At 40.7% G+C, this 20,953-nt stretch overlaps 2 protein-coding genes across 8 annotated transcripts in view; both read right to left on the bottom strand.

Annotated features, from left to right (window-relative positions):
- The window catches only part of LOC121888571 (microtubule-associated protein 4), a 122,183-nt gene extending 116,149 nt beyond the window's left edge, over positions 1-6,034 (bottom strand). The window contains exon 1 of the mRNA XM_042400196.1: positions 5,933-6,034. The gene's annotated coding sequence lies outside the window, so the exon portion shown is untranslated. The remainder of the gene's footprint in view (positions 1-5,932) is intronic.
- A 1,970-nt stretch (positions 6,035-8,004) lies between these two features.
- Positions 8,005-20,953, bottom strand: part of kcnh2b (potassium voltage-gated channel, subfamily H (eag-related), member 2b) — a 243,079-nt gene continuing 230,130 nt past the window's right edge. For 6 of the 7 annotated variants that reach the window (XM_042398707.1, XM_042398706.1, XM_042398710.1 and 3 more), the window contains 8 exons: positions 19,335-19,528; positions 19,021-19,123; positions 18,654-18,805; positions 18,387-18,531; positions 18,094-18,283; positions 16,405-16,510; positions 16,216-16,323; positions 8,005-14,654 (listed from right to left, as the gene is read on the bottom strand). In XM_042398707.1, the coding sequence (XP_042254641.1) occupies positions 14,214-14,654; positions 16,216-16,323; positions 16,405-16,510; positions 18,094-18,283; positions 18,387-18,531; positions 18,654-18,805; positions 19,021-19,123; positions 19,335-19,528 (1,439 nt within the window). In that variant the 3' untranslated portion in view covers positions 8,005-14,213. The remainder of the gene's footprint in view (positions 14,655-16,215; positions 16,324-16,404; positions 16,511-18,093; positions 18,284-18,386; positions 18,532-18,653; positions 18,806-19,020; positions 19,124-19,334; positions 19,529-20,953) is intronic. The other variant, XM_042398713.1, reaches the window with a different exon arrangement.

The raw sequence follows: 20,953 nt of genomic DNA, 5'->3' as shown, positions 1-20,953 counted from the left end.
GGTGGATATTATCATATGCCGTATAGCCTATGTTTTTTTAGACCCGATCAATGTGATCTTAGCATCAAGTATTAAAAACTCTCAAGTAGGCTACTGAAAGTTAGCATTAAATCTTTGGCCTTAAGTAAGTATTTAGCTAATTTTGTCTTATTTGAATTAAAAAAAGTTTTCATATGGCTGTCTTGTCTTAAAGTAACATTTAAACAGCATCAGTATAAAAACTAACTAAACTAAAGTCTATAGTCCAGCTGTAACTGGACTATAGACTTATCTTACTGGCTCAAATATGACAGAAACAGTCACATTCATAGTCATCACTACAGTCTAAACTACATTACTGATCACAACAGCATGGTTCTACACTAGAGCTGCAACTAACAATTATTTTCTTGACTAATTGTTTGCTGTATAAAATCTCAGAGAATAGTGAATCACAGTTTCCAAAACCCCAAGGTGATATCTTCAGGTCTTTTGTCTCACTAACAAAACTCAAAGATATTCAGTTTACAATGTTATAAACCAATCAAAAGCAGAAGATAGTCACAATTGAGAAGATAAAACCAGTGACTGCTTGGCATTTTTTCCAAAAGGAAATGACTTAAACAATTTATCAATTATTAAAAGAGTTGCAGACTCATTTTCGGTCAATCAACTAATGGATTCATTGTTTCTACTCTGTTCCAAACAATGGGTTAGTAGTAGAAATCTAATGAAATTTAAAGAATACTGAATCATTTTGATACAAACTAATCTACTCATCATGCGATTATGATATCATACAAGTCTGAATGTGGCTCATTTGTTGTTTCATGGCGGCCTCCTGTATCTTCTTTCACTTTAAGAAACTTTCACTTGGTTTGTATGGGCAGCTAAATGACCAACCATCCCACCAGTTCTACAATTACGCTCCCGAAACAAAGCCTCCTTTTCAAGGCTAATCTCAGACATTAGATTTTGGCAAACATGCTTGAGCGATCATTTATCCAATTTGTCCGAAAAGTGGGTAATTTGTCACAGAGCTGACCATTTTAGTCAAACAATGTGCTCAGCTTTACTGAGTCTCATGCAAAACCAGATTTAGATGAGTCGGGACCCAGAGAATCAGTGAAAGGTACAGCATACTGTTCAACCAACAGTTTCCTATGCTGCATTGGCTACATGATTCTTCAGCAGGCTACTGTTGAGTTCACCTTTGCAGAGTTTTTTCCAAGAAGAAAATCAAATCCAGAACTGTCCACATCTATAAAACTACTGAATGGTATTTGATGTTGGCAAGAAGCTGCTGTGCATTAACGTGGGCCTGCTCAGGAAACACTGCTGAAGGTTCAGAACACTGACACAGAGGTGCTGTAGTAGAATCGGAACAGTTGGGCTTATGTATTTATGAAACAGTTATGGAGTAAAACAGATGTTCCTCTTTTTTTAGAAGTTTTCATCACTGGAAATATCTACTCTTAGTGCTGCGGTATTCCGAAACAGTTGCAGTAAAAGCTTTTTAAGGTACTTTTTCTTCTTCTTCACAGGAGTTACAACAGTCCAAGCTGTTAATTCCAAGCTTCAAGAAGACTGTAATGATTTGCAGAGTTTCTCACAGTCAGACTCCCTGCTGCTAGGAAAATGCATTAAAAAATTAGAATTAATGACAGGGCCTTGCACTTCATGCAACACAAACAAATGATGGTCCATTAGTATATAATTATGTTATATGAGCTGATAGCCTTCAAAATAAGAGACATCGTTATCAGAGTAGGTAAATGGTAAATGGACTGCATTTACACAGCGCCTTTTAGTCTTCCGACCACTCAAAGAGCATTACGCTATATGCCAACATTCACTCATTCACACAACCACACTCTGATGGCAGGGCTGCCATGCAAGGTGCCAGCGAGAGCTGACGCTGTATTGATTTTTTTCCAACCGCACAATTTAGGCCATATTCAGACCAAATCAGGCGGTGTGGTGAAAACTCCAGTCCTCTCATTCATTTAAATGGGGGTAGTGCGTTTTGGCTGCGCGGGTTTCGGCCGTAGTGGCGAGAAAGTTGAGTCAACTTTTGAAGAAACCCAACCCCACATCAGAGAGAGCAGCTGTGGTCAAGCGAGCTAGAGAGTGAATGAAGAGAGGGAGCGGTGGTAGCGAGAAAGCTGGTAAATCATATCAATAAAAAAAGTTAATTTTCTGATTGTTTCACAGTGGTTGTAGAGCACAAACACGCCCACACCCCCACACACTGCTCAACCCTGTAGAGGTGCACTGCAACACTTGATTGGCCTTTCACAGCCTTTCAAACCATCGCAGTAACTGCCATGAAAAAAATATATTTAAACCTCAGATGTTATAAAACAATTGGTGCCTAAATACCATATTGGCCCGAATATAAGGCGGCTCTGATTATAAGACGACACACCCTTCTCCAACACCTGTTTTTGGAAAAACACTTTCTGAATATAACTTACAACATTGTATAGTTACATACTCACATTCTCCTACCAGTCTCTTGGAAGAAAATCATTTTCTCCAGCTGTTAGGATTTATAAGACTGCCTGTTTGTCTTTTTGAGCTCCTTATCATCTGTCACAGTGGTATTTGGCAGCTTGACATATTCCGTTTCTGCAGTAGACACGTCGGAAGACTCGTTTTCACTCATCATGAATTTATTTCCTCCGTGGCAGAAAAACACATTACACCAACCTTCAGAAACTCCTGCAGGTTAAACTGGACTAACGAAACACTCTAACACACTCATTATAAACAGACTTTAAGTCACTCGCTAGCTTAGCAATATTAAGGCTACAAACAACCCATAATGCAACACGTTACACCACTACTTCTGATGTTGTGAACACAAAATTGTCTAGACCCCTTAATAAGACGTAATAAGACAGCCCCACTTTTTCAGATGTATTTCCAGGGAAAAAACCTGTCTTATATACGGTTAACTTTTTGAATGCATTTGTTCCTGTAGCAGTCTACTCTTTATAGCCTCTATAGTCTTAATGTCTGTCCTTATTCCAGTGTTGTCATTAAGAGGCCGACTTTTCAGCAGGAATATTACAAATACTGGACGCACGTCATTCTTTATGTCAAGCCTGAGAGAATTTATATATATATATATACACACACACACACACATATACATATATATATATATATATACACACACATATATGTAATAATGTCCCATCACTTGAGCTGCTCACTCAGCGGTGAAGCGGTGAACAGCTTGACTCTGCGGTGGGCATGATTGCGTTACCGCGGTAATACAGTAACCACGGCAGCCCTAGTGCCAACCTGCTCGTCAGGAGGAGTTTCTGATGTTCATTCAAGCACACACTCACACACTGATGGCACAGCCTTCAGGAGCAATTTGGGATTTAGTATCTTGCCCAAGGAAACTTTGACATGCGGTCTGGGAACTGAACCGCCGATCTTCAAATTAGTGAACGACCCGCTCTACCTCTGAGCCACAGCCGCCCCGGGTAGAGATTAATAAATAATGCTGCACCGATGAACAGTATCACTTTTGTTCACTTATCCACGGCCTTCAACTACAATTTTAACATTTGTGTAATACAGAGTACTGAAAAAGGCCTACTTATCTCGACATGAAATGAACATCTATTTCTCTTTCTTGTACCAGTTAGTGTTTTCCTCTACAGGCAGCAGGGAAGCTGGGAGGGACCCAGCCAAATGCAAACAGATATTTCAGGTGGGATTTGATCCCTGGGCAGCAAAGCATGTGTTTCCCCATCCTTTCATCTCTGCATATTGTGAACCTGTAGGATCACACACACACCTACTGTAGCTGTTCATCTCAGTGACTCAGGGAAAAGTTAGTACCGACCCAAGAAACACAACCCCCCCCCCCCCCCCCCCCCCCCCCGACCTGTCTGATAACCGTCAAACCCTCCGACCTAATACCTGATCACTTTGGCAGGCTTACAGCAAAGTATCAAGCAATGGGACGTTTTAGGAATCTGATTGGATCAAGTCCATAATGAATTCAGGGCCTTAGATCAGTCCCACCTCTTATTTCCCACTCAGTAATCTGGCTGTGGAGGATTGGACAGTAATCTGGATAGAAGGAGGGAGGAAGGGGAGGGAGAGAGGGACAATCCTCTCAGCTGTGATTCCTCTCATTACTGTATATCATCAATTTCCAAAGCTAAATGTACTATGACGTTCCAGTGTAGGTGTGAACAGTCAGCTCTGGAGATGAGTCCTGTGTCTGACTCTGTGTGTGTGTGTGTGTGTGTGGGTTAGTGTTTAGTGTGTTTATGGCTCCTCCAGATTATCTGCACTTTGTAACACAAAGCCAGGGTTTTCCCTGCCTATCTAACTCAAAAGCGGGCCGCCTTTGTATTATTGGCCCCCGCCTTTGTTGAAAATTTCCAGTATGTGATGTTGACTGAACAAAAAAGGTGGAACTCAACTGCGAGGGCAGCGCAGCACCCGGACAGCACATAGTACGAACACGCTAGCGTTATCTTGCAGTTCATCTTCAAAACCTGCAGCGGTTGCAAGGATTTTTTGATTTAATGACTAAATAATGACCTTTGTGAGATGAACTCACAAGTATATTGTGAACTTTCTACGCCATCACTCAGAGCAGCTAACTCCAACACAACTTTTATTTGTCATCTTTGTGTTCCAGCTTGGTATATATGAACACTTTTGACGGTCAAATCATGATTTTTGTCACTTAAGTGCATTTGTCACAAACTGCGTATGCTGTACCACACACGTTCTCTAGCCTTTGCCATCTTTTTCTCAAAAAACTCCAGGGGAAACCCTGCACAAGACAGAAAGAAAGTTTCCATATCAACATGAAAAACTCCAGTACTTTGCATGGTACTTTTTTGTGAGATAATAGTTGAGGGTGTCAATTAGGGCTCAATATCATTGTTTGCTGACCTTCAGATGAATCATATCATGATGATAGGCTCTTATCATGTAGAAATTTATGATCCTGAGCACACTGGAGTTAATATCAAACTCAATTATTTACTTAAGCTTTTTTTTTTTTTTTTTTTACACACATATGATTTTGTGCTCATTTCCTGCACAAGTCTGCTACACATAAGTCTTCTAGAGCCGATCAATATTATCAGTTGGCCAATTTTATCAGCCGATATTGGCCTATCACAGATACATCGGTATCATATCAGTTATATAGGATGCATTTTATGTATAGTTGATCCTTTTTCTTAGTTCAAGTTATATATATTTATCAGCCCATATATTGATATCAGAATTGTTTTAATCCCTAATACAGGTATCGGCCACAAAAATCCAGTATCAGTCAGGCCCTGAAGTCTCCACATGCAGACAGTTCAGAATATAGAGCATAAACATAGTATGCAATTATAAACAGCACATGACAGCCTCAGTAATCCTGCACTCCTCCTCACAGCCTGTAAATGAATGGACAGATCCAACAGAGTGGCACTCTGCTTGCATAACTTTGCCTGCTCCTGTGTGTGCTGTGACAGTGCAACTTCACCGTGAGCACCCATGCTGCCTCAAGGGCTGTCGGGAACGTTGAAGTTCCTATATCCCGTCGCACATGAACGACGCACCAATGTAATAAATATGACGCAGAAAGTTGCTAGTCAATGTTGGCAATGAGACGATTCAAGAAAGCTGAAAGCATCAGCATGTAGCTAATAGTTAATTAAAAAAGAGGGCGAGACGAGTACGTTGCTACTGCGCATACAGTCAACTCATAATGGAAAGTAAGAGTTTCCGAGCAGCACCTGAAGGCAGCATTCTCCTGCAGCACCGTCGCTGAGATCACTTATCCAAAATCACCGTCACTTCACTGCTACGAAGCCCGCGGCTGTCCGCCCGCACACTCCGCACTCACTGCGGACAGAGCCCGTCTCCACACACAGCAAACACAACACAACGTTCATATTTCTGCTCCACTCACCGTTACTTGTCTGCTTTTTGACAGTTTGTTCGGGAGTCTCCGAGCGTCGCTGTCACCGCTACGATCCGCCCACCCGAGAGTGCGCTCCGCTGGCCGCAGACTAACCTGCTCCACCCCGGAGAAGCTCTGAGCCAATCACAGCTCTGTAACACTGATTGGCTCTCGCTGTACCTAATAAAGTCGATGCTCAGCTCTACGTGACAAGGTTATTGACCAATCACAGCTTCCAAACGCGGAGCAGACCCTTCGTCGTCACCAAATGCACTTTTGACAGACACGCTGTACATACAATGGAGAAGTTTGACTCCTTTTACGGGACGGTGCCGGTCCAATCGCCGGGGGGAACGGGCTCTGGATACGGCCAGGGCCCAGGAAGACGCCCTTATACCGCCCAGATGACTGGAATGTCACCGGGACGACAGGAATGAGGATAATTGTAGAAAATACAGACTCCTTATGTAAACTGGAGATCATACTAGCAAATTCACCTTTATGCTTATTACAGATGGGTCAGGTATAATGTTAAATAGGCGAAATGATCATTTAGTTTGTATATCTGTTAGTAACAATAATAAAATACTGGATGTTTCTTTTTCTAGAACAATCACGTTGAAACAAATCTCATGCAATCTTGCAGTGCACGCACTTTATCCCATTATAGCTACATTTGGTTTCACGCTTCATAAACCTGAAACACAGACATGCAGGCCACATGTCCGCTGAACAAAGACCTCTGGCTATTCACACACTACACCCGCCAACCTTTCCCTCAGTGAAAGTAAAATTACACTAGTATGTGAAGGGAAAAAAATCAAAACATGGTCTATAATCAAATTATGGAGGATTGTAGTGACACCTTGTGACGAAAACGGCAAACATCAGTTAAAGCTATATGTACTGAGTGCCCCTGTTTCTCCAGCTTTCTGCATAGTCATTTCACATTATGTTATTATTTACAGACGTGCGTAACGTAGCGCGTCCGGATTTTTGCGCTTTTTACGCACAGAGCGGTTTTCAGAGAGAAAATCTGCCTACTATTGGTTGCACATTGATTTGTGCTATTGGGAAAAGGGATGGTACAGTATAGAATAATATATTTTTTTAAAAAACGTGCTAAATTCACAGTTGTGTTTGTAGACTCAAAAGTGATTTTTATGGAAAGTGCTGAACAGGTTACTGAACTGACCAGTGACGTCTCTCTGCTCCTGACTCTTTAATGTTGAGTATTTGCCAATATGGAGTCTGACCTAATACTTATTATATTTCTAATTTTCCCAAACAGCTTCATATCCATACTAAAACTAGAGTAAACCTTCATTAAAGTGAGTAAAATCATTTAAATATGACTGACAGCAGAATGTCTCTCTTTGATAGAAAATACCATGCATCACAGGTTTACTTGGATGGTTTTCTGTAACATTTTGTGTTGTATGTGATATGATATCTGTGCAGAGGAGAGTCAGTGTGAATCTGCTGTGACAGGAAGCTTTGGGGGAGGATTTACTGAGCCTCTTTTCATCTCTAGCATGAGCAAAATACTCAAGTTTCGGATCTGTATTCAACAGCATAACTGGATGGGATGAGTTTAAGGATGAGTTTAAGGTGGGCCACAGGTGCTCTGGTAAGAAATAAGAAAGGCCTTTGTGTCTTTTGGGTCTCATGATCTGTTCATGCTTGCTGCTCTGTTTTAATAACAGATATGCACATTTCAGTGTTCAAAAGAAACTTGTGGAACGATTTGTATCAATGTGGAGCTATAGCTATTTTATTCTTGTCCTTGTAGGCATGTTTAATTTATTAATCTAAGGTTGAGTGGAAGAAGTTGATCAAATTTGCTTCGCAGGAAAAATTGTATTAGAGTGATTAATCAGTGTGGTCGTTGTGTGAGTTTTAATACCTCATTATGTATTTATGACACAGAATGATTTCAGGCTTGTCTGAAAACCTGATTCATGTTTCTTCCAGTAGACAGAAGCAGATTGTTCTTCAGGACTAAAATGTGGAGAGAAAAAGAAAAACTTCTAGTCAACAGTCTTGTAATGCATCTAAGAATCAGTCCAGACATGACAATCTTGCTTTCAAAGAGGTTTATTGAAAGAAATATTTTGAAATTTTATAAAGTTCAACCATTGATAATGCTATCACACAATCAGAACCTGGAGCTGCACCAACATTTGATATAAATAATGTATTATGAACTTCTAAGCACTCCATTAGCCAACCCAGTATTATAATTCTATGACTGTCAGAATTCCAGGGACCGCCACAGAGTTTACACTATTAAAAAAGATCTGCTATTTTCACAACATTTGTGAGAGTTTTTCCGGGACATCGCTACTTTTCAGCAAAAAACGTGTTAACAGATTTTAACACCTTAGGCACTGAAAAGACACACGACAGAGGTGTGGTCCCAAACTGCACTCAGATGTGTTGATAATAGACGTTCTTAAGAGTGTAGCCCCTCTCAGCTGCGCCAAAGCAGGGTTTGTAATATTTTAGGTGCACTTGATTTAACTTCCCAAGCCTGAGAGGAGCACAGGTAAGGTAAATCAAGCGCTCCTAAAGATTTGCGAAACACTTAACAGTTCTGCCCAGGACTGCCACACATGCATCACTCCATTAAAGTGGTTTGCAACCAAAGATACAAATATACAATATAATATTGTATCATCTAGGATCACTATATTTGCAGCTATTCAGTATCCCTCTCTTCCATGACCTGGAAGTAGTATGTATATATATGTATATATAAATATGACTCTCCCGTAACCAGGAAGAATTCAGTGTTTCACTCTACACACAGTTTGCAAGCATACAGCAAAAATCAGCTGCTTTGCACATCAAACCCTCTCATTGCTGGATGATTCTCAGTGCAGCATGCAAGTAAAAATGTGCACAATATTAAAAGTAGCTTCATCATCCTCATCCTAATCGTCCTCCTCCTCCTCATGATCGTATGGACGACTTTGTCCACGTTTTTTTTTTTTTTCTCAATAAGGTGATTATTTTCATAAGAAATTAGAGCAGACTTTATTTATTTAGTATATTTTCCTCTATAGTATTCTGCATTTCAAAGCATGCCAAAGAAATTTTTCAGTTTCTGCATAGTGCTGGCTATACGAGTGCCAAAGAGTTTGATTCCTTTACAAGTAGTAGAAGTTAGTATGTACAGGCAAGGAGTGACAGAGCAGATCCAGTGTTGTGTAAACGGTACCAAACCCCCCCTCCCCAAGTGCTCAAAATATCTACAAATACAGGACCCAAGTCTGTCAGAACTCATAGAAAGTTGAACAGAGCTGAAAAAAGCTCAGCAATATGGAAGAGCCATTAAGCGAGGTGTGTGTGTGTGTGTGTATAGGTGTGTGTGTGTGCGCAGGTGTGACTGTAAGCGCGTAAGTTTGTGTGTGTGTGTATTCAAATGCAAAGGGGAATAAAACACTCTAACCTCCTTAAATACCCTCCCCCAACAAACACACCCATTCCCCATCCCCTCATGGATGTAAATCCATTCTTTTTTTTTTCTTTTTTTTTTCTCATAGTGCACCCTCTACTGTTATAATATGCAGTATGCATTACATAAATGTATTCTCTAGCATTGAATATTCCACTAAGGTCTACCGTCACGTACAAGGTCAAAGAAGAAGAGTCGACAACAACCACATTCTAGATTTGAGGTCATAGTTCTGAATGTAAAGATACAGTTCAGGCCACTAGGTGACTGTTATTGAATACTAACAAAACACTCGCTACAGTACATGAGATGGCGAGGAGAGCCCACTTCTGCAAATCAGTACCTCAGCACTACACTGTAAAAAAAAAAAAAAAAGAAAAGAAAAAAAACAGATTCACTGGTAAAGAAGTCCATGAAACTCCAGATTCACTGGATATTTGCAGTCAGGAGTGTTTTGTAACGGGACTTGACTGACACACAAAACAGCTGTAACCTGTTCTCCATTCTTCCTCGTTTGTGGACAAATTGCAGAGTGGAAGGGGAAGCTGGGACTGCTGGTGAAAACTAACTGAGGGTGATGGCTATGTCAGCAAAACCAAATAAAACACAACAACAACAAGCAGAAAGGGTTCAGTAGTAAGAAGAACTCAGTAGATCTGGTCAGTGTCAGCTTATCATTATAGCTTTGGACATCCGTGATGTATTCACTCACATTTTAACTACAGATTGTTGAACACAGTGACATGTCCAGTCAGCTTTCATCTGCTAGAATCACTTTTTACACAGCAACTCTCACCTTTTAGAATAATTCTCTGGGTTCAAGTTTTCACAACCGTCCTGATCACACCCCCCCCAAAAAATTCTTGTCAAGTCACTTAAAAAATATCCCTGGTTGAAATTTAAAATCACAGATAAGCCAACTGCATTTACACCTTCGTTTTAAAGTCAGATGTTCAGGCGACACTCTGTTTTAAATGTCTCAAGAGAGAATTACATGTGAGTTTAAAATGTCACCAGTGATCATTTGTAACAGCGTTCACTTGCTTTGGTTCGATACTAAAGTGCAGCTTTACAAAGTGTGACACCGGCTGCTCACACGCAGCCACACGGTCCAATCACTGCACAGGCAGAGACACTGACAACAAGTGTGATAAATAGGCAACATGCACAATGTGTCTTGAATGTGACTCCTCTGCATTTTGGAATTGATCAGTTTAGAATTATTGATAATAGTAATAATAATGGTTATTGCTCAGCAAGCACTTATACCCATAAATATTGAATAAATATTGAGAGGTTGTATGAGTGTCAGATTCATCAATACAGTATGAACAAAAGAACATGGGAAGAGACATGTTAACACAAAAAAAACCTTCACTTACTCCATCAAATGACCTGTTCATGATATCATATTAGATACAATCCAAAGACAAGAAAAATAATCCTACAACCAAATAAATAAATAAAATAGCTTAGACCAGCAAGCAGCAAAACACAGTCTTCATAATTCTGCATTAAAGGGAAAATCCACCAGAATGAAAGTTTTAGGATGTGACTTGTTTTCCTCTTTTCTTTGTTGGTTTGGATTTATCAGACGAAGCGAAATGAACCCTATGACACCGATGACACATTCCTGAGTCTTTATTAAACATCTGCACTGTTTCAAAAATAAAGTGCTAAAACACTAACAGATGTGATTAAGCTGCTACAAGTCTCATGTCTTTCAAGGACTATTGCACTTCAGCAGGCCTGCCCTCCTCTGCTATGACTCACTTCTTCATGGTGTGGAACAGGAAGGGAAACTTTGAATCAGGGAAGACGATTTGGAGATGTCAGATATAGTTTTTTGTCCCCTTCATCTTGATGATTTTAAACTATAAAGTGATAAAGAGTTATTTCAGTGAAGTTCCATTTCATGAGGGTATCATTGCACCTGCTCTTGTTATTATTTTCTACATCCCTTCCTACAACGGGGTATAGCTAAGAGTCTAAAAGTGGCACCACTACACCTTTGTCATTTCCTTCACCACCTTCTAAAATCCACAATCTTGCACCAGATTACTGTCATTTGAACGTTATGACACTGCAGCATCACATAATCATAGATTCTAAATACAGTATCTTGTATTTAATGTAGGTGAAAAGGTGAAGTGTATGTGTAGGGATACATTTTAGAGTTGGAGGCCAGTTCAGTTGTGTTTCAGTCACCTAAAAGGTAGGATTCATTTCAATTTACAACTACCAGCTATTGCTGAAAAAAAATCTACCACCTGTGTAAACATAGCCAACTTTTTAAAGATCTATCAATATGAATTTGTCATAATATTGTATTGTATTGCCTCCTTTTGTACCTTGCCAGCTGTTAAACCTCTTACTGGGTTTCTTTGTATGTTTTTGACACACAGTAATTGCTACTATAAAAGGAAAAGCTTTCATGATATTTCATTAAAAATGAACCAACCCTCATCACAATCATGCAAACTTAAGATCACTTATAAACAAAAGAAATCATATCCTTCAGTAATAATTTGCTGTTTTCTTATCAGGATAAATGAATCTGGTGTGTGGTGAGTTGCTGCAGTGCTGTGATGCCTCCCATCAGTGCGTTATAATGCAGGTAGATGAAAGGTGGAGAACTGGACCAAAGATTTCCTCATCACTTCAACACATCGCCATCGCTCCCTCTAATAAGTTATTCATCAGGTACTGTGTCTGAGGCCAATCTGTATCACGCAGCATTACAGTACAAATATTATTTCTGCACTGAGCCGAGTGAAACCTGAGGAGTGATAACTAGTGTAAAGTCTCACCATATTTAGAATTGTGACCCCCAAAGCTATAAACTGCCATGATCCTGGACAGCGCAGTGTGACAGCTGGTTGGATGTGAAATTAATTAATTAATTAACTGCGGTCTGTCAGCTTCAATGACAAACCGGTTGGTGCATACATCTGTGCATATGCTGCATTTCTTAGTTTATATTAATAATAAAGTGGTAATGTGGTCACCATCTGTGTGTGAGCATCATCATACCCCCACACAGAACCTTAGCGTGTCGGAGGCCTGCTAACAGCGCATGACGAGGATGGGATGTATTTCTGTGGGAAGCAATTAGAAAAACTAAATGAAATTAAACAGCTACAGTGCTACTGAATCATTTCTTCTTCTTGGGTTCACTACTGCTGTAGAAGTGAGAAGTCTTGGATGGACTTAGATGACCTCATAAGTATATTTAAACTTACATTGTAAAGGGTTTTATTTGTGCCATCTAGACTCATAAAGCAAACACAGAATCTGTCTTTTGTCTGTTTAGCCACTAAAATCAGTTTTGGGGGCAAAGAAAACTAATTTGCCCCTTAAAATTAGAATCCAGTGACCCTCTACAGTGTGTGAAGCAAACGTACTGCGCCATGCTCTGCAGACTGAAAAACAAAAAACGAGGACAAACGCGCACACATAAAAAGCTTTGGACCTGAACTTAGCACACACACATAGTAAGATTAAAGCGCACTCACTCGTCTCTTCGTGCCAGTGTTTGCATATTGTACTGTACATAGAATAATGGCGCATTCGGCTGGTCGTCGTAAACTGGCAAACTTGTATATTTACGTATCACATGACAAAACTCGTATGTACAAAGTAAAAGCATTCTGGGTGCTTGCTCAGGTGAAAAAAAGTAAGGACCAATGAAATCTGAGGTAGCAAATTCAACCGTGATAAACTAGAACTCACTGCTGACTTCATCTCTTCATAGTGTTTGATGATCAAACATGACTTTTCCTCTACTTTAACTCATAGCTCATGAAATTAGTAAGTTGGGATTTCCTACTTGTTTACATATTTAGTTAGTTGGTTTTTTTTTTCTTGGTGCAATTTTCTCTTGGTAAACTTGTAAGTTTGCCAGTTTACCTGTTTGTGACACTGCCTAAGCATGCCATATGTTCTTCACTCACTAGCAAATCTCTACAATGTTTATGGTAGGGCAGCTGATATGTTCGTCAAGAAAATTCATGGCTTTTAACCCTCCAGTTCCCACCCCTGAGGTGCAAACCAGTCAATCCAGTGTGCTCATGGGAAGAGGGGAGCATTAGCTCCGCCTCTTGGGGCAGGACATCAGGGGGAAGGAACCAATGACAGAATGGGACAGTAGGTTTTCTGTTAGGCCAGCTAACACTACGATTTACCAACCAGTTTGTGAGTTTATCGGAAGCGCCACGGACATATAGAATAGAATAATCATTATATCAATAGGAGTTTCAGTGCAAGACGTAAATGGCTACTTGTTTGGTCATTATTCTGTCCGTTGTTGTCTTTGCTTGTTCTCGTTAGTCATCCAACACTGGATACAGCAGTAAAGGGATTCTTCTACAGGATAGCAGTCATTTATTTGTGTGTGGAGGCGTCACCCTCGGCGGATGACTGAGAGGTCCAGACCAGATCGGTCTGGGTTGACCCGGACTGTAATCATTAAGAGGCAGAGCTTGTCTCCGCTCTGTTTGTGGTTTTGGTTAAAGGTTGTACCATTGTGGAGTTCAGAAAGCTCCAGGTGTGAGGAGAGGGGGGGACTCGTGGAGGAGAGAGATGGAGAGAGGTCTAAATCCTTTCCTTGACCCTCCCGCCTGGCTTCACTCTTTCTGAGCAGTGTGTCCTTACTTGAGAGGTCAGAGGTTGAATTTGGATGGTGAGACATAGCTAGGTGGTAGGTACAGTATAGGTGCCTCCAAAGTGCCATGAGGACCGGTGGAAATGGGAGGGACTTGAGGATAAACCGTCTCTCTCTTTCACTCTCTGTATCCCTCCATCCCACTCTCCTCCCCCTTCACCTCTTCCTTAGCTCCCCCCTGGGTCAGAGCTGTGTCTCTGTGGTGTCCGTGAGTCCAGAGGTGTCTGTGGTTCTTGGAGGGACAGCCTCCTTTGGGTTTCGGGATCCAGGGAAGATACCCCAGCTGCAGCCGCTGGCTCAACCCCAGCCCCCATACACACCCCTGAACCAAAGTCTAACTCTGCTCCTAAGCTGGACCCCATCGCAGGCTGTGACCCCACTGCTGCCCCACTACCTAAATCTAACCCTAAACCTGAACCTACCGCTGGACCTGAAATGACTGCAGCCCCTGTTCCCAGTCCAAGCTCCAGCTCCAGATGCTGCCCCAGGCTGTCCAGGCCAGAGGGGGCGAGCTGGCTCTGGGTGGTGTTGATCAGTGGTGATTCCTGGGGCTGCAGAGAGTCAATAGACTTGGCTGGGAACTCCTCAAAGTCCTGGGAATCCAAGATCTGCAGGGAAAGAGACAAGAAACTAGTGAAGTACTCACTAATGGTAAAACAGCACCTTCTCTGCCACACAGCATCATTTATTTCATAATTTATTTATTCATTTATTCATTTATTAATAAAATGCATTTTAAAACACAGTAATTCAGTAGAGACCTAATTTATTGATATTATATTTCAATATCGATCCAGCTCACTACGATGTGCTACAATGCCAAAAGGCTCATGCCAGTTTAAACACAGCTGGCATGAGCCAGTGCAGTTTGTCAGATCAGCTGACATGAACAGCTGATGTCTCCACAGCAGCAGGCAGCTGCTCCCACAATGTTGGTGCAACTTTCCAAATAGACTTTATTTGGATAAACTGACCACATATTGAGAGTCTACATGGTTACTTTCTTGCCTGAAAAAACATTAAAACTTAATAAAGTGACATATTAACAGTCCTGCAGCATAAATTTCAACAGCATTCAGCCTGGCTCCAACATTATTGGGCAGCTCTACTTCTTCTTCCTGTCATGTTGGACCGAGGTTCAGACTGGATGCTACAGTGACTCACTATCACCCCTGTGGTACAAAGTGGTATTACGAGACAGTACGGGCCGAAGCTAGCTGGTTAGCATGCTAACTTCAGTAGATATCTATGCAACACAATACGTCATATTGTCATACATGACATAATATCAAAACTGTTATTTCTTCACATTCTGTCGATAATTTTAGTTAAATTGGGAATGTTTTAAACTAAAATTCTGGCCAATTCTTACACATTATACCTTTAAATGTCTGTCTAAATCCTGTCCACGCCTTCCCGCAACAACAGATCCACACTTTCATGGATAAATGTTTAAATTGCTTCACTAATTTTAATGTGGACCTAAAGTGTGCACTGTAAGTTGTAAAGTAAGAACTAAAATAAATATTGGATCATAAAACGTGGTCAGGACATCCAGTCTCACACTGATAATACCTGCACCTTCGTACAGAAGTGACAGAGATGAAGTGACAGAGATGAAGTGACAGAGATGAAGTGACAGAGATGAAGTGTCGATGTAGAGGAGTCAAAGACACTTCTGCACAAAAACCTGGAATCTTGAACCTCGAGTCATAAGGATATGAATACATACATTTCATATGTTCCATTTTCTATTCCAAACATGATTAAAACCAACTTCACTGACTGAGTGAGGTTGCATAAAGGTCTGTTAAAGTAAAATATTATAAAAATGCTACAACAAAAATGTCTAATTTGTAATACAAACAGAATTTTAGAATGAAGTATTGTTGTATAATTAGTTATTATTAGCACTACTTCCAGGATATGCCGGGGGATATTCCAGTTCCTAACTTTAACTGAGTACTGAGATTCAAAGACATTCAAATGAGCTCTGTTGTCTTAAGAATGCCTGAGAATACAAACATGGTGTTCAGTGTCTCTGATTTATATTCACTATTTCCCAAAACACTGCAGACCAATCACAGTGTTCCACCGAACCCAATAAACAGTCAAATGACAGTAAAGTGAAGTATGCAATGTATCATTATATATATAAATGTGCTTCACCTCTGACAAGGAGGCCAGAATATCTGTCTCCAGAGGTGTAGCAGGCTGCACCAGTCTCTCTCCTGGACCTGGTCCTGGTCCTGGACCTGGACCAGGATAAGGTGAGGCCTGTGGAGGAGACAGCATCTTGTTTCTATACATAGCCCCTGGGTCAGTGAACTGTGTGTGTGTGAGTGTGTGTGTTATTACCTGAGGTGGTGATGAGACTGCGCTGTAAGCAGGGGGAACCAGGGCCATCTGTCTCTGCAGCAGCTGCATGATCGCTCCGATGTCTGTTGACATGCGACTCTCCAACCTGCACACAGTATGCAGATGATCAGCTGTTTATGACTACAGGGAGGACACATGCTCTTATTCATTCTCTCTGTTCCCATAGAAATAATTGAGCTGTATGAGCTTTCAAGGTCACTCAATCTTTCATATTTAAGAGAAAATTGCTTTTTTTGTTGGGGATTGTTATTATTATGGCTACAGGGACACAATGACATCAAGTTCATTGGGACGAGGATCACAAGTGGTCAGACAAGCACAAAAGGTGTAAAAAAAACTCCAAGCTCTTATTTGAAGGGAAAACATAAAAAAGCACACCTGAAAAGTCAATTATAATTGCTCAGTTCAAAGACAAACTATAGCTGTGCCTGAAACCACTCCCCCATTCACTACTGCCTATATAACAGACACACATTAGGTTAAACTGTATAGTGAGCAGTAAAATGAGATTTTGACACTTGAATCATCACCAGTGTGTGTCACTACTGATGGATGTAGTGTTGCACGACCCGTCATAAAGGATACATTTTTTGTTCCATTGTGGGAATATTTGAGGGCTCTACATTGTGAATAAATTTCACATTCAACACTCCTTGCTTAGAATTCGGCAATGTCATTTTGATTAGTAAAATATCATAACTGGTCGGATGGAAGGCAAAAACTATGAAAACAAGACCCTGGCTGTTAAGAAAGTGAATTTTACTTGAAGTAAACAATCAAGGCTGTTAGTGACATCTGTAGATGTTGTCTACCCTCCACTTCTGAAATAAACTTTCTATTCTAATTATTATACTTTTTTAAACTCTGTTTTGCTTATGCTGTTTTTCCATCTTGCTTCCCCATAGGAGTCCACAAAGTTTTATTTATCTCATTAATAAACTAGCATCTTGGACCACATTCACACTAAGCAAAGAGATAAATGTGTGATGTGAGTGTGTGACTTCATAAACACACATTCAAGAGGTCTGCTGGTTCCTAGCTGTGAGGTTCTCACACGGTTAATTAAGACCAGCTCTGCTGATCTCTCACGCTCAACTTTCCATCAGAGGTCCATCAGAGACTTTACCATATGTTCAGGTATTTTGAGCAACTGGGGGTGGGATCACTAACTCCTTACTACTCCCCATCTAATTCCTTACTACTCTCCATCTGAATTTCCTCACACACACTTTCAGCCTGCTGACACATCACATCCAGCAGAGGACCCAGTCAATCATGCGTTAAAACTCTGAGCATTCAGCTGGAGGCGCAGCCTGCCTCACAGCTACAGTACAACCAGGATAAAGACACACAGCCTGTGATCTGAACAAGACCTGACAAAGGAGCTTCATCCAGCTAAAGGCTACAGGGACGGAAAAACTAATTTTTTCCACTGTGGTGGAGAGAAGAGAAACCTTTCAGAGGCAGTCAGGTAAGAGAAACTGTCTCAAGCTGTCTGACGACTCAAAGTGCTGCTGCAGCTTAGCAGGGATTTCCATATTATCTTCATTTAAAAAAAAAGTGATTGATCAGAACTCCGAACAGCAGCGAGAGCAAGACCAACACACACTTACACGCCTAACCAGACCTCACACAGAGACACACACCCATACGTCCATCCAGGCATACCTGTTGAGCTGTTTCTGCAGCAGGTCCAGACGTGTGTCCAGCTGGTTGCGTTGCTGGCGGCTCAGGCTGTGCAGCGGTGTGTTGAGGGGTGGTGGGGAGGCCAGGCTGCAGCTGGGAACCTCCTGGTATTGACCACCCCCTCGACTCTCCCCCCAGAAACTAAAGATGTTAGACACACCTGAGAATGCACCTGTGGGAGGGGAAGTGAGTGTGTGTTTGAGTGTGAAACATTAGGCAGGGATTAGTTTATCATTTTCATTCAGATACGGGGGTACTATTGGATTCTATTTTACCTGACAGGGCGTTGCAGGTGTTGCCAGTCTTGGGGTCTCCCTCACCCTCAGTGTTATCGTTGAAGTTCATGGGTGTGGCCTGAGCCTGAGGATTCTCCAGCATTGCAGGTGGAGGGGCGAGGCCAGTCACGACTGACTCCTCCCCCTGTAAGAAGGAGATCCGACATTAAAATCCATTTTTTATTATGTCATGGTGCACAACAACCACAAAACAATAAGTACAGTAAGCATTTTAGAGTGAATTATGATGAAATAGTGGTGTTGTACCTCATCACCACTGGAGTGGGAAGACACTGAGCTTCGATGTGCCTCCCACTGCCTCTTAGATGCCTCCTCCTGTTTTTGGTTGTTGGCTGCTTCCCTCTGTCTTCGCCGCACAGACTTGTGGGACTTTTTAATTTCACCAGCGTCTGCATCATCTGGACAGAGGTGTGCAAGGGAAGATTAAAAAAAAAAGAGGGAGATTGGTCAGTCCAGCTGGATTACCTGGATTGAGGATTGCCAGAAAAAGCCTGGCATGCACAGACTATACTTTTTGAAGTTGTATTTTCTGACAGATAGATAATTTGGAGGTTTTTTTAATATGACAGATGACATGGTTGAAGTGAGAGATGAGCTCTTGGGGATGGATTACCTTTTTCTGTGCGTCGTCGGAATGATAACTTGCGTCTGCGTAATTTGTTGAATCCCCCACATTTGGAGTCGTCACTGCTGGGAGAGCCTGGGATCATGTTGGTCTGAAAATAGAAACAACCAGCACTGAAGAGTCTTTCTTAATAGAAACACTGCAGGGATGGAATTAGTCAAATCAGCAATGAATAAGAATCTAAACAGTGTGTATCAGGATCACTGAATATGTAGAGGGAGAGAACGTTAACAATTATTATAACGTATTTGTGTCCATCAGATTTTATTTCCGGTTGTTCTGGGATGAGGTTGTAAACTCACATCTCGGAGGTTGAAGGTGATTTCCAGGTTGTTCCAAAAGTGGTCTGCAAACTCAGGATACATGTCCAGCACCTCCAGAACATCTTCTCTGAAGATTTTGTGGAGGTCACAGTACGTCAGAGCCCTCACATCAGCATTGGATTTACCCGGTCGGGAATAAAGGTTGATAGGCTCACCGAAGATGTCATTCTTTCCTGGGAAATGGTGAGAAGAAAGGAAAACCATTTAGGGAACTACCTGGAAAAATGTAAGTTTCTAGGGAATAGTATCTTCATTAGTGACCTCATACTGCACAAGTAGTCAATAAAGCTATCACACATTTATGAAGAACAAACACCCTACTCTATAGAGTAGGGTGGATGAACTGAGTAACAGCCATGATAATGTAGCCACATGTTATTTTACTGTGATGTTTGTAGTGTAACCTAAAATGTAAAGTGGTATTGTCCTCACCTATGTTACTGTCAATAAATGAGATCAATTGCTCTTGAAATATTATAGGCAATCACATGTATTATTATACCCATATTTACTGTAGTTCTTATTCCATGAACATGATGGTTTTTGAATGAAAAAATATATGTATTTATTAAGAATAGTGGTCATTTGCCAACATTTACCTGAAGTCTTTTCTAACATTTTTTATACTTTCTAAATTGTTGGATGTTGCTGTTAAGATTTAAGAAGAAGGGTCACTTTTTCTCTTATTTATACTTTAGCTGTAATGTTAAATGAATGGTAACATTTTAACATTTATGATAAACTGACACATTTTGCGTTTAATTTATTATTTCTAGTTTAGATCTTTGTACAGTTTGGTGTAATATAGATGTTGTTGCTGTAATGTTTAACATGATAACATTGTAAGTTTTATGATTAATTAGCATTCTTGATGTTATGTCATTTTCCAATTCATTTCTAATCATTAGTACAGCATGGTGTTTTCTTCACTTACTGACCTGGATGGCAATGTGTGTTTGTACAAGGTCTTATGTTCATCAGTTAAACACATTTCTTTGGTCCTCTGATTGGATAACTGGGGCAGCTTCTAAGTGTATACATATTGTGATGCTTGCCCATATATCTGATGAAGGTTGAACATTATTAACTATTAAATATTCCCTTTCTCATTTTTATCACACTGATATATAACAGTGACAGTGAGCTGTGTAGGTTGTTAAAGTAGAGTAGTCTTTAATGGGTAACATGTTAATGCTTTTTCTCCACTAATTATTTAGCACATATAGTTAACTGCTTTCCACATGATCATACAGGTACACCATTTAAACTGACTTATTTATATAACTGCTAGTGTTATCATTTGATCCATTTCCTAATTTGTTAAGGGAGTTAGATCATATCTCAGATCACACTGTGTGAGAAGCACAGTAAACCCTGAACAGGTCTTTTATTATGTTATCCTAATGCAACACTCAACTATTAGGAGTAACATTCTATGCTAACCAGTAGATGGCGCTATCAGCTAATGCATATTTTACTGCTGTTGAGAGGCAGCGTGACTTCCTTCTCAACCAAAGAGAAAATCTAACCAAGCAACATATAGGTCTGAGGGTAGTAGATCTGCTGCATACACATTAACACAGGAACAAGGGTTAGGT

The sequence above is a fragment of the Thunnus maccoyii genome, chromosome 21 (genome assembly GCF_910596095.1).
Source record: "Thunnus maccoyii chromosome 21, fThuMac1.1, whole genome shotgun sequence".
NCBI classification, from domain to species: Eukaryota; Metazoa; Chordata; class Actinopteri; order Scombriformes; family Scombridae; genus Thunnus; species Thunnus maccoyii.
The sequence above is the reverse complement of the archived record's forward strand: the minus strand, read 5'-3'. Positions and strand labels throughout refer to the sequence as shown.